This window comes from Amblyomma mixtum, chromosome 7, assembly GCF_055824585.1.
Source record: "Amblyomma mixtum isolate Tamu chromosome 7, ASM5582458v1, whole genome shotgun sequence".
NCBI lineage: Eukaryota > Metazoa > Arthropoda > Arachnida > Ixodida > Ixodidae > Amblyomma > Amblyomma mixtum.
The window spans coordinates 79754267-79767205 of record NC_143018.1 but is presented as its reverse complement, the minus strand read 5'-3'; the positions used below and the strand labels follow the sequence as shown (position 1 = coordinate 79767205).

The window sequence follows — 12939 nt, the reverse complement described above, 5'->3', positions numbered from 1 at the left end:
TGGCGCGCTAAGGCTTCCGCCCTAGCCTGGCGACGACCACTATGGTCTTCCTTATCCATCTTAGTGGGGAGGGGTCGAACTCTGACGGCGCGTCTCCAGAGTTCGGGCACTCGGACCCGTTCCTGAATGTGGAAATCGTGTTGGATGTGAAGCCGGGCTAGCAAGTCCCGGCCCGACTTCGTTTGGGCTAGCCTCGTGTATTGATTTGTGAGATGGGCTTCCTTGAGCTCCTGAAAGGTGTTCACCACTCCCAATGCAAGAAGTCTCGCATTGGAGGTGGAGACAGGAAGGTCAAGTGCCCTCTTCATCATTTTACGGAGTATTACCTCAACTTTGTCTTCGTCGTGCTTCCGCAAGTGTAGATAAGGGACCGAATAGAGAATTCGGCTGATAACGAAAGCATGGGCCAGCCGAACTGCATCCTTGCTTCGCAAACCCCCTCTCTTATTGGAGACGCGAAGGACCATACGGCCCACCTGGTCTCCAATTTTGCGGAGCTTGTGCAATGTTGTGTCTACTCTTCTTTGGCTATTGATGAAGAGTCCGAGTATTCGAATTTCTTTGGCCTCATGTATGGGGCCACTTGTTAAGGAGAGATGTATTTTGGTATTGTCCTTAGGTGATGCCCTAAGGTGTACAAATTCAGATTTGCTGGGTGCGCATTGGAGACCACAGTGCCCTGCGTAGCGATCCACTACGTGAGCGGCTGTTTGCAGGCATTCCTCCATGCGCCCTAAGTTTCCCTCTGTAGCCCAGATCGTGATATCATCGGCATACAGCGCATGCCGTATGCCGTCAATACCCTGCAACTGGTCCGGGAGATGGAGCATCGCAAAATTAAAGAGTAGGGGGGATAGCACCGCGCCTTGTGGTGTCCCCCACGTACCCATTTGATACGGACCGTATTCTGCCTCTTGGATTTTGATTAATGCTGTTCGATGGGTGAGAAAGTCTTTGATATAGTTGAAAGTGTTGCGGCCACAGTGGGTTTCACTGAGGTGTGTCAGTATGACGCTGTGTTTGATATTGTCGGAGGCTCCTTTCAAGTCTAAGGCAAGGACGACCTTGTCATTATGTGGATGTTCAACTGGTTGTATTATGTCTCTGTTGAGTTGGAGGAGTATGTCCTGTGCCGACTTATGTGGGCGAAAGCCGAACATAGTGTCTGGAAACGTATTCCGTTGTTCCAAGTATTCGGAGAGCCTATCCCGCACCATTGTCTCCATTAACTTGCCCACACACGAGGTGAGCGAGATAGGCCTCAAGTTGTCTGTGTTGATTTCCTTTCCCGCCTTGGGGATGAAGGTTACTAGAGATGTTTTCCAGTCTAGAGGGAGCGGGGTTTCGCCCTTCCATATAGTGTTGATGTATTCCAGAAGGGCCTCATACGCCTGGTCGGGGAGATTGGCCAGAAGCTTGACTGTGACCTTGTCCCGTCCAGGCGCAGTGCCCCTTCTCATTTTAGCCAGGGCTGCCTTGAGGTGAAAGAGTTGGAACGGTTCGTCTAACTCAGGATTATCTTTGCCTGCGTAAAGATACTCCTGACCACAAGGGTCCTGTTTGCAGCAGAGATACTTGTCCTTGAGTGTGTCTGCGAGTTGTGTTGTGCTGCCCTTGAAATTATGAAGTGCTCGTTGTAAGTGGCGCTGTGTTTCGCCCCGGGTCTGCGCGGGGTCTATAAGGCTGCGGAAAAGCCTCCAAGTGTTCTTCCCGGACATCTGCCTGGCAGCCGTGTTACAGCGATCTATCCAGTTGGCGTCAGCAAGTTTTGAGGCATAATGAGCTGCTTTGTGAGTGAGATCTAGGATGCGCTTCTTGAGTGTTCTGTTATGTTTCTGTCTTTTCCAACGTTTCGTGAGACTGCGGCGGGCTTCCCAGATGCGGCGAGGCGATGGAAAGCGCGCGGCGGCGGCCCCGGCGCGCCAGCTGTGCGCCGTGTGACGTCATTCGCTCCTCGCGCATGCGCAGCTTGGCCTTTCCAGAGCTCCGCGAAATGGCTCAGCGACTAGCGTAGTGTTGCTTTCGCAACAAAATGGCGGAGACTCTACACAAGCGCTATGGCAATAACCAGGAGGTGGCCTAAGCGGATTCCGTCGAGTATGGCCACTGAAATGCCTTTGCGCTCGCGGTTACAGACCATCCCGGCCACCCCACTTTCTCTGCCTCCGTCATGACTGCCTCCTCCTATATTACCGAGGACGCAGCCGTCGCGTTAGCCATCACCTCCTCCAACCCATGCCCCAAATTACCACGGACTCCAAAGCCGCAATAAAAAAAAATTTGGCAGAGGCTCGGCTTGGTTAAGCCCGGAAATTGCGAAAGCAGCTTCATCCGTTCCTTCAGCCCGCATCCGCCGTGTCTACCGCCGCTCTGCGCCGACGGCATGTTGTTGCGACATGATGAATGTCCAAGATCCATGTCCAACTACCAGCAGAACCAAGAGCAGCCAGGTGTTATTAAGCATGAAATGCTTTTAGCTCCCGTTGTCGGCAGTGTGGGGACGTCATGCCGAGACCGAGAGCCAACATCCGGGCACTGAATTCCACTCATCCGGGCACTGAAACGAGAACATCCGGGCACATCTCTAAGCCCTCCTACAGGACCGGCATAGAAGCGCCGGTAGCTTCGCGCCGAACGGGTGGTGGCGTTCCTCCCTGCCATCGCAGCTTGCTGCGGTGCTTCGGGGTGCCGACGTCATGGACAAACACCACATGAACGTTCCGACGTAGAGTGGGACCGTGCGGTGGTCCAGGGACCCAAGGGGGTCTAACACACTTGCCATAATAAAGTTTTTCTCTCTCTCTCTCCTGTACGGTGCGGTTCGGGTGTCCACCGCGATGACCGAGAATTACTGCGCCATTTCCTTTCCTCAAAAAGCGTTGCGTTCAAAGGGCAAGGCATCGCGCCGAACGGGTGGTGGCGTTCTTACCTTCCTGTACGGTGCGGCTCGGGTGTCCACCGAGATGACAGAGAATTACTGCGTGATTTCCTTTCCTCAAAAAGCGTCGCGTTCAAAGGACAATGCATCGCGCCGATTAGGTAATGGCGTTCCGTGGACTGCCTGGCAGCGCTACAACACGCTGTCGCGTTCCACTCCTAAAAGCAAAGCTTGAGCGTCATTAATTAGCTGTTAATTAGTATTTAGTCATTAATCGGTCATTAGTCACTAATTAGTAATTTTGTCATTTCTTCGTCATCAGTTATGTGTGACGTAATTCAGTGGTGACATCACCAGTGTCACATAGGAAAAGTGGTGCGGAAAACGCTTTCGCCTCTACGCAGTTTCGAACGCGCTGCATATACATTCTTGTCAGGCCTACGTCTCGTCATGTCCGCGTACGCTTCGTGTTATGCCCGTAAACATTTCATGCTTACTCTACTCTCGGTTGCGGGAGAGGCAGAGATTTTTTCCCCCAGCTGAGAGCGGATCGGCGGATCCCTGGTGCCAGGCTATACCCACGAACTCGTCTAGATCACTGCTGCCATTCGCAGACGCATCTCCGCGTTGCTATTAGCTATCAGTCACTGGTGCCGCGCCTAACAGCTCTGTGATTCAGGAATGCTCAGCGAAGCGCAGTCAGGTACGTACGCCATTGAAATCTTCCCGCTTAAAAAAAATTCAGGGGGGGGGGGGGGGGAGGCAATTTGTTCACCGAAAGTGCGGTGAGGCGAAAGCCTTAAGCGCGGTGTCACTGCTTGTGTGGCTAAGATGTTTTCTCCTGGAACGCGACAGCGTCTTGCAACGCTGCCAGGGAGTCCACAGATCGAACGCCATTGCCCGTTTGGCTCTACGCCTTTCTCGTCGGTAAATTGGTTTTTGCTTTCGCAATCAGCCAGGCTTAACCAAGCTAAGCCTTCAGCCAATTTAGCAAGCCGCGCTTCTTTCTGTTCCGGCATTTCTTCCGCACGGCGTTTTCTTCTCTTGTGATTATATCGCTCCGCACTACTCATAGGTTCTTCTTCGGCATTAAGAGCGTCCATGAAACTACCCTCGTTTAAACTTGACTCTGAACTTGTAGATGCACCCGCAGCTAACCGGCGTGCTCGCCATTCTGCAGCATACGCACGTTGCTTCGCTAACCGTTGTTCCCTTTCTTCGTCTGTTTCTTCTGCATGGCGCCATCGCTTGGCCGCGGCATACCGTTCCAGCCTCGCCTTGTACGCATCCTCCGACATAGCACAACACTGCGAGGAGCACAGCCGCAGCCCTGTTTTATCCCAGTCTAGCGAGCGCCCTCACTCGGCAGCTGCGCCAGAGCGAAGGATGAGCCTCCATCGATGAGACGAGTTGGGCCCCGAGCTCTCCTCTTGTCGTGACGTCACGCGGTCACGTGGTAGCGCGCCGCAGCTCTGCCGGAGCGAAGGATGAACCTCCATCGATGACAGAAAAGTGCAAGCAGTATTGCTTTCGCAATAAAATTTCTCTAGTGGCCGCAGATATCTCCCGTCATCCTCCATCTCCTACTGTCTAAACCCCGCACCCATACCCCGAGCTGGGCGACCGTGCTGCGCAGCTCGGAGCCGAGCCTCTTCCAATGGGCTGACTGGGTCGCCCAGGCGCATATAATCTCTTGGCTATGCTGCGGGGTTGGCCTGCAGCGTTATGAACGGCTCCACCCCTCCCACTCGGCTAATAAAGTTCATTGCCCCTCTGCTCGTACCACTCGTACCTCGAGACACGCTCGGGCAGCGGTGTCGATCGTGATAGCTCTGCAAATCTTAAAGGAGGAACGCCTTCCGAGGAGAGCGCATCAACTCGCTCAATCACTGTATGATGTTGTCATGAGCACCTCAGTCAATTAATTACTTCTGCACGAAGCAGGGAACCCACAATCTAGCGCAAAAGTTTGCGAGCCCCTCCCGGCGACTTTTCCATGCTCGCACCCTCCTCCGTCGCTCGCACCTGCGTATGCAAGGTGAGAGGCGGCTATTGGGTAGATTCTTTAAGTCGCGCAGCTCCGGCGAATCAGGAAGCTCCGCCAGCGGCGGTGGAGCTGGTCCAAGCGGCGACCTTCCAGTGTGCAAAAAGTGACGAGAGGAGAGGAAAATGCACGAAGACGCTGAAATTACTATTTTGACTACAGATAGCATCTACAAAGCGCATTAAAGAAATTTCTGCTGGACAATATTCGTGAAGCGGCCTGCTTTAACATCCCAGACATAGAGCAACTTTGAGCCCCTTTCAACGGCCCTTCGCTCACTATAGCTGCGTGTTATACGGGGGCTGCGATCGGCATGGAAAGCTGCTGTGTAGCGACTATGCTCGGTAACGTTTCGTTTTACGTAAAGTCCCTTTATGAGCTTATATAGGGACTTTAGTTTTACGCGACAGCATATACCGTGTTCTGCAACTTTATCGGCACAGGTTTGAAAAATTCTCCCGCCACAACCGTTGGCTCGTTTGTGGTGAAACTACGCACAAAGCTTCCTTATTGTTGTCCGTTTTAAGGCATAGTAAGTATAAAAGTGGTACTTACTAGGTTTGGTCACGCGAGATGCGAAACAAGAAGCACCCGTGTTGAGATCGAGCCGCCGTCATCGAATTTCTGCCGAAAGATACTTGTGGCGCCATCTGGCATCGCTGAAGGAAAGCGCCGCGACGGAAGCGCCGAGGCGAGCGCTGCAACGAGCGCGGCGGCTTGCTTTGAATGCCTCGTTCGGGCCATGTCGTCTGCTTAAGCGCGTGAAATATTTTTCGGCCAACGCATTTTGAAAACTATCGTAAACAAATTAAATGACTTGACGGTGATTTACCAATAAAAGATATGTTCTCCATTGTCTCGTCGTATTTCTGCCGTCTGCTTTCGCGGCGCTTTCCTTCAGCGATGCCAGATGACGCCACAAGTATCTTTCGGCAGAAATTCGATGACGGCGGCTCGATCTCAACACGAGTGCTTCTTGTTTCGCATCTCGCGTGACCAAACCTAGCAAGTACCACTTTTATACTTACTATGCCTTAAAACGGACAACAATAAGGAAGCTTTGTGCGCAGTTTCACCACAAACGAGCCAACGGTTGTGGCGGGAGAATTTTTCAAACCTGTGCCGATAAAGTTCCAGAACACGGTACAGCTCGTTCGGCCGAATAGCCATCGGCGCCGTAGCTGTAGTTGTCGGCACCGCGCATCGGAAAAAATCTTATGCCAACCGTTCGCCGCAGAATGGTCCAGATGGTGTCATACGATTCAGCGTTTCGTGCTGCATAAACTTACTGTGTAAGTTGGAGCCTATAGCTCACGTCAGGGATTCGAGTCGGCGACATATAATCGGGGTAACCGGCGACCTATGTCAGGGGCTGCCTGAAAAAATATTGTATCATGCGCGGTCCGGGTGTCCACCAAGACAAGTGGGACTGTTACTGCATCATTTCTCTTCCTAAAAAATTCAGGGGGCACTTTGACTGTCTAAAGTGCGTAGAGGCGAAAGCGTTTTCCGCACCACTTTGCCTATGTGACCCTGGTGACGTCACCACTGGATGACGTCACACAAGATTGATGACGAAGTAATGACATATTGCTAATTAGTAGCTAATTACTGATTAATCACTCATTACTAATTGACTGCTAAATAATGGCGCTTAAGCTATGCCTTTAGGAGTGGAACGGGACAGCGTGTTGTAGCGCTGCCAGGGAGTCCACGGAACGCCATCATCCGTTTGGCGCGCTGCCTTGCCCTTTGAACGCAACGCTTTTGAGGAAAGGAAATGGCGCTGTAATTCTCAGTCATCTCGGTGGACACTTTAACCGCACCGTACAGGAAGGGAGGAAGTGGCAGTGAAAGAAGAAAGAGGGTTCGTAATGAAGAAACTGAAAATTGTATTTGAGGAAAGGAAATTACGCAGTAACTGTCTGACGTATCTCGGTGGACATCCGTCAAAACGCGGACACATCAGTCGACACGGCTGCCGACACGGACGCAGACCCGGCTGCCGACACGGATTGCTAACGACAGCATGAGGCATTAAAGGCTTTCGCGTTAAAAAACCAATTGTTCATTTGTACAACGGCCAAGCAAGGCGTCGCGCCGAACGGGCGATGGGGTTCCGTGTACTCCGTGGCAGCTCTGCAAGACGCTGTCGCGTTTTCACTCTTAAAAGCGAAGCTTAAGCGTTCTCCAATTTTTTTCATGTCGTTTCTCTGTTTTTCACGGCTTACATAACCCAAAAACTGCGACCAATTACACAGGATCCCAAAAGATCGGACAGCGCACGGGCGTCCTTTGCGTTTCGCCTCCGTCTAAACGCGGTCGCCCAGGCCGGGACTTGATGCCGCGCCCTCGGCTTCGGCAGCCGAACGCTGTAGCCGTCGAACCGACGCGGCGGGTCCCAGGCGTCATTTGTATATATGCTTCAGATCTTCCGAGAAAGGCTCTTCCCTCCCCCATGATTGGATCGTTTCAAGCACACGTGACACCTTTCAGCCAATGATATATGTCAGGATCCCTGAGTGGCAGTTTGGATTTGAGAATTCCGACGGCGCGCGGTAATTTCGCTGCTGTGTGGTGTTCGCGCTGTCTCTTGCTGTTTCTGGTTGCAGACAAAATGGCCGGAAATGAGGGTGACCAGGGTAAGTACACATTTTATTAGCTTTATGCCGTGCTGACTTGCTCTCTGTTGCGAAGCTACTTGTCTTCGTGCAGTCTTCCACGTATTTGCCGAGAACGCGCGTACGGCTGCATGACGCACTGCGCCATTGTTTGCGTGTGCCGCCATTGTTTGCATGTGACGCAGAGCTCGAAACAGTGCCTTTCTTACACATTGTGGTAACTCTTTATGCCGACTTCGAAAAGCTATTTCATTCACAGGGGCAGACAAAAATCTCGCAGCCACCCCAACCGTACTTGCAAATTGAGCGCTTGAGTGTTCTTGGAAATGTGGAGCAATACTTGGTCGCACGCACGCGGATATAGCGAATTAAAAAAAAAAAGTGATCATCTGTTCAGACGATTGCGCGCGTCTAGCTTGAAACCCTCGCAAAGGGCTACTGCGTGAACGTCGGTCTATCGGCCAGTCAGGGGGCTGTGAACGAGTAAGCTGGTGAAAAAAAAATTCAGGGGGCACTTTGGCTCTGTAAAGTGCTGCAAGGCGAAAGCGTTTCCTAGGGCACTGTTTGTTTTTATTTAGTTTTTATTTTCATATTTTGTTAATTTATTTTTTGCTCCTTTTAATAATTTTATTGTTTTCTATTTTCACATCTCATTTCTATTTTGTTTTTATTTTTGATTATTTTCTTATTTTTATTTTCCCTTTCTTGACTTTACTCCTTTTATTTTATTTATGAAGCCCATCCATTCACTAGATGCGCCTTTATTCATGCTGGAACCTTGAGCCTTTTAAGCAGTGACGCCGAAAGGCGGACGAATCTGCCGACGCGTCTGTCGACACGGCTGCCGACGCGTCTGTCGACACTCCTGCCGACGCGTCTGTCGGCACGGCTGCCGACGCGTCTTCGACACTCCTGCCGACGCGTCTGTCGACACTTCTGCCGACGCGTCTGTCGACACGGCTGCCGACGCGTCTGTCGACACTCCTGCCGAAGCGTCTGTCGACACGGTTGCCGACGCGTCTGTCGACACGGCTGCCGACGCGTCTCTCGACACGGCTGCAGACGCGTCTGTCGACACGGCTGCCGACGCGTCTGTCGACACTCCTGCCGACGCGTCTGTTGACACTCCTGCCGACGCGTCTGCTAACGAAAACATGAGGCATTAAAGGCTTTCGCCTTAAAATTGCGCGTACGCGGGCGCGCGCGCGCAGAGACCATACAGAGGGTTAGCAGTTGGTTTTCCTATTTCCCACCTGCCATATTTTTCTGCCGGACCTCGTACGCTGTCTCCTGCACATCGCTAGTGGTTAAGCCTGAGCCTGATTTTTAAGGTGAAAACCTTTAATGCCTCATACTGTCGTTAGCAGACGCGTCGGCAGGAGTGTCGACAGACGCGTCGGCAGATTCGTCCGCCTTTCGATCGGCGTCACTGCTTAAAAGGCTCAAGGTTCCAGCATGAATAAAGGCGCATGTAGTTAATGCATGGGCTTCATAAATAAAGTAAAAGGAGTAGTCAAGAAAAGTAAAATAAAATTAGAAAATAAACAATAATAAAAACAAAATAAAGATAAGATGTGGAAATAAAATAAAAGACAATAAAATTAAGAAAAGGAGCAAAAATTAATGAAAAACAAAATATGAAAAATAAAAAAGTAAATAAAAACAAACAGTGGCCAGGAAACGCTTTCGCCTTGCGGCACTTTAGAGAGCCAAAGTGCCCCCTGAATTTGTTTTTATTACGCTTAAGATCATTTCTCGCTGCGGTGCACCACTAGCTCGGGTTGGTCACTTGAGATTGCTTAAGAACGCACGAAATTTAAAGATGTCAACAGGCTAAAAAGAAAAAAAAAACGCGCGAAATAAAAGATGAGTAGACCGTAGTCGTTCACTGCAACTCAGCTGACGGCGCAGAGACTGTGCGCGAGCAAGCGTTTATGTTTGCACTTTGAAGAATAGTTGGTGACCTGGAAAATTAGCTTTTATTTCCTCTTTCAGAGCAAGAATTTGCGAATTTTTTGTCGGAGTTTGGTCGGGGTCTTGAAGAAATGACGGAGGCACGGCGACAACAGAGCGACTTATTATCAAGAATGCTCACCATCATCGAGGAAGGCATGCGACAACAAGAAAGCTCGTAGGTACCGTACTGGCACAAAGGGAGTAGCCACGTCCATGTTGAACTGAACATACTTTTATTGTGAATGTTAACGATCCATTTCAAGAGCGAACACGCGGCTCACAGCGCGTTGAAGTCGGTGGAGCCGTGCGCGGCCCCGCGATTTTCGTATCTGCTGATGATAAGGGGTGCAAACTCTGGCGACCCCAGGCAACGCGCAACTCTCATTTTAAGGCGAAAGCCTTTAATGCCTCATACTGTCGTGACCAAGGAATGTTAGCAAATGTGTCCGCGTTTCGGCGTCACTAAAGAAAGCAACTGTGTCGAGGCTGGGAATCGAACCAGGGGCTTTGGCATTTGAAGTGGAGACGCTACCACTACGCCACGAAGGCTCGGGGTTCGAGCATGAATAAAGGCATGGGAATGGGTCCAGGGAATGCATGGGTTTCATAAATAAATAAGAAATACAAATAAGGAAAGAAACAAAAATAGTAAATAAAATAAAAAATAAAACTAAACAAATAAAAAATAAGAAAAGCAACAAGAATAAAAAACAAAAAATAAGAAAAGAAACAAGAATAAAAACAAAAAATGAGAAAAGAAAAACAATAAAAAAAAAACAGTGTGCCAGGAAAGGCCTTCCAGCACTTTAGAGAGCCAAAGTGCCCCCTGAATTTTTACAACCTGGCCCTTACTCGCACCAGTTTATCGGCTGGCCCATTTCTGGATAACATGATGGAATAGAAAGTGCTATTACTGAGTGGACGAATTTGATGTCATCGAATTTTCATTCCATTTGAACGCCGGCGCAGTTCTGGCGAACATCCAGGAAGTGCAGTCTCTAGCTCTATCAGGCCAGCGCGATGTGCTGACTGATGCATTATCAGTGAACGGAAGCATTTGTTGCGGCAACTGCCAATGTGTCTTGCAGTGAGAGCTCAGTACGGAATGCACGAGAAAATGGGGGCAAAAGAAAGGTATTAATTCAACATGGACGAGCGCAGTGTGCTCGCTGTCTCGTGCTCTTCGTCTTTTTTTTTTGCACATTTCGAACTCAGCATTGGAAGTGATTTAACCGACTGGCCCGAGTAGTCTTGTTGAATTCCGTGGAAGGCATCCCGCTTGTTTTCTATCCCAGGGCATGGACGTGTGGACCTCCTGGAAATTACCGTGCGAATTTAACCATCCCTTTTTGAACTGCTTTGAACCGCAGAAGGCTTAAATTTTGCATTTATGCGGTAAGCACTGCATACACTAGCGTGCAGCCCTATGTGCATCTTAATATTTAGAGATTTAGAAAAAAAAACTAGTCACAGTTAGAACCTTAGAATGTATATGGCAACAGAAATATTTGTGATTGACAAACTTGCTTCCGGATTCGTTTCTGCTTACAGGCGCCAGCATCAGCAGACACCAAAACAACCACAGAAGAAGAAGCGAGGAAGTCGAGGAAAATGAGAACTGCTGGGCTTGTTCAATGTGGCCTGAGGGGACATTAATATGTCCCCTTGGATTAATAAATGCGCTGTATTGATTTTTCCTCTCTCTTATTCAGTTAATATATCTATTGTTTATTGGCACCGTGTAATTCCTCAAGTGTAGCGTATCAAATACCTCGGAGTAATTTATGGCCCTACACTTTCCTGGCGGGCCCATATAGAGCAAAACAGTGTGAAAGGACTCCGAGCAGTTGGTATGCTGCGCAGGCTGAACAACGTTCATTCCGACATTAGAAGGCATTTGCTTCGTATGATTTATAGGATGTATGTCTGTCCAGTCTTAAAGTTCGGCTGCGTCTTAATATCTGGTGCACCTACGTATAAACTTCGCCCCCTGATTCTCTTGGAGTGGGAGGTGTTGCGCCTCTGTCTGGGCTTTCCAAATTTGGGGCCAATTCCGTTTTGTACCTGGAAGCGCGTATTCCATCATTGCTTTCAAGATTTTGGCTCTAAACAGTCCAAACGCTGTCAAAAATGTGCGATGCGTCGCTTCATGCCTTAACTTTGATCTTCCTTCATCAGCCAAGGCCCTTTTTCACCGAAAGCTGGTCTCGTTTCTATACTCGACAGATTTGTTTTGTGCAATCCCTCCTTGACCCCTTAAAAGTCCGCATTTCAGTGATCCCTCTGGTGTGCACCAATTCTTAATCTAGGTATTCACATTGTCTTTCCAGGTATTCAGATATCTTTCCAAAACATGCGAAATTAATGCCTTTCGATTTGCTCAACAGTTTATTACAGCATTACTTGATGCGCTTTAATTCTCATGTGCTCACTGAGACAAACACCTCACAGTGTGAAGAAAAGGCCGGTGTTGGTATTTTCTCCCTCTCCCTTGACTGGCCATTCTCATTCCACCTTCCCGATTACACTCCCACTTATTTGGCTGAATTTCTAGCAGTAGTCCTGGCGTTATGAAGTTAAACAGCTCCGTGTCTTCTGTCATAATTATGACGGATTCATTATCCCTGTGTTCATCTCTCACTGCGTCTGCAGGATCTCAGGCACTCGGCTTACTTAAATGCTTGATTCCACCCCACGTGTGTTCGTTACGGTTGGTTTGGGTGCCTGGGCACCGAGGAATCCATTTGAATGAGGTCGCCATCATACCCTGGTAAAGACATCTCTTCATGGCCCAGTCGTATCTGTGCTTCCGCCCAGCGCATATTTTACTGCGGCCAGGTTTCGCAGGTATCTGCTCTTGAAAGAATTCGCAGCATCAACACTGACCTCCTCTCCCGAATTCCGGCATCTCCTTTACCCGTGGTGCAGTAAAGGATGGCGATTGGGCAAGCTTGAGGTTTCCTTCATGCGTCTAGGTTGTCGGCGGAATTTTTTCCGGCGGCAGAAATCGGTCCTTGACCGATTGGGCTTTCCGCTGGATATTTCGGCGGAATCTCTGCCACGGTGGCGAATTACGTTCTCTCTCGCCGCCGAATGTCCAAGTGTGATGCGCCTTTAGACTTCTCCACCGGCCGACAATGTGTAACGTGCTCGCCTTACGAGGAATCGGTGACCTAGTCAACTACACCGACTACCCGGGGAAGGGGCGCTTACCTCCTCGGAACCTCGCGTCGTCTTTCCTTCGTAGAGTACAGTGTCGGCCCGACAGCCCTGCAGCAGCCGCTCTCTATCAGAAAGTTTGCCACGCTCGGGTCCCTCACCGCAGCCCTGCCGGAGGTGGAAGTGTTCTCTACACCCGCCTCCCGTATACGCGAGCTCCTCGCCATCAGAGAAGCATCTCCTGAGCAACTGGCGTTAAGCAGGCAGGTGCGGTGGCGGGA

At 50.0% G+C, this 12939-nt stretch overlaps 1 protein-coding gene across 3 annotated transcripts; it reads left to right on the top strand.

Annotated features, from left to right (window-relative positions):
- The first annotated feature begins 3217 nt into the window (after positions 1–3217).
- LOC149336600 (uncharacterized) lies at positions 3218–11192 on the top strand. Of its 3 annotated transcripts, none has more exons than XM_089553017.1 (3): positions 3218–3581; positions 9539–9674; positions 11051–11192. In XM_089553017.1, the coding sequence occupies exons 1-3, from the start codon at positions 3560–3562 to the stop codon at positions 11112–11114; spliced, it is 222 nt and encodes a 73-aa protein (XP_089409143.1). In that variant the 5' UTR covers positions 3218–3559; the 3' UTR covers positions 11115–11192. The 3 variants fall into 3 exon arrangements, 2 of the variants coding, with proteins under 2 accessions (XP_089409143.1, XP_089409142.1); XR_016284302.1 differs by lacking the exon at positions 3218–3581 and adding an exon at positions 6726–7564 and having other exon boundaries at positions 9539–9678; XM_089553016.1 differs by lacking the exon at positions 3218–3581 and adding an exon at positions 6878–7564.
- The last annotated feature ends 1747 nt before the right edge of the window (positions 11193–12939 follow it).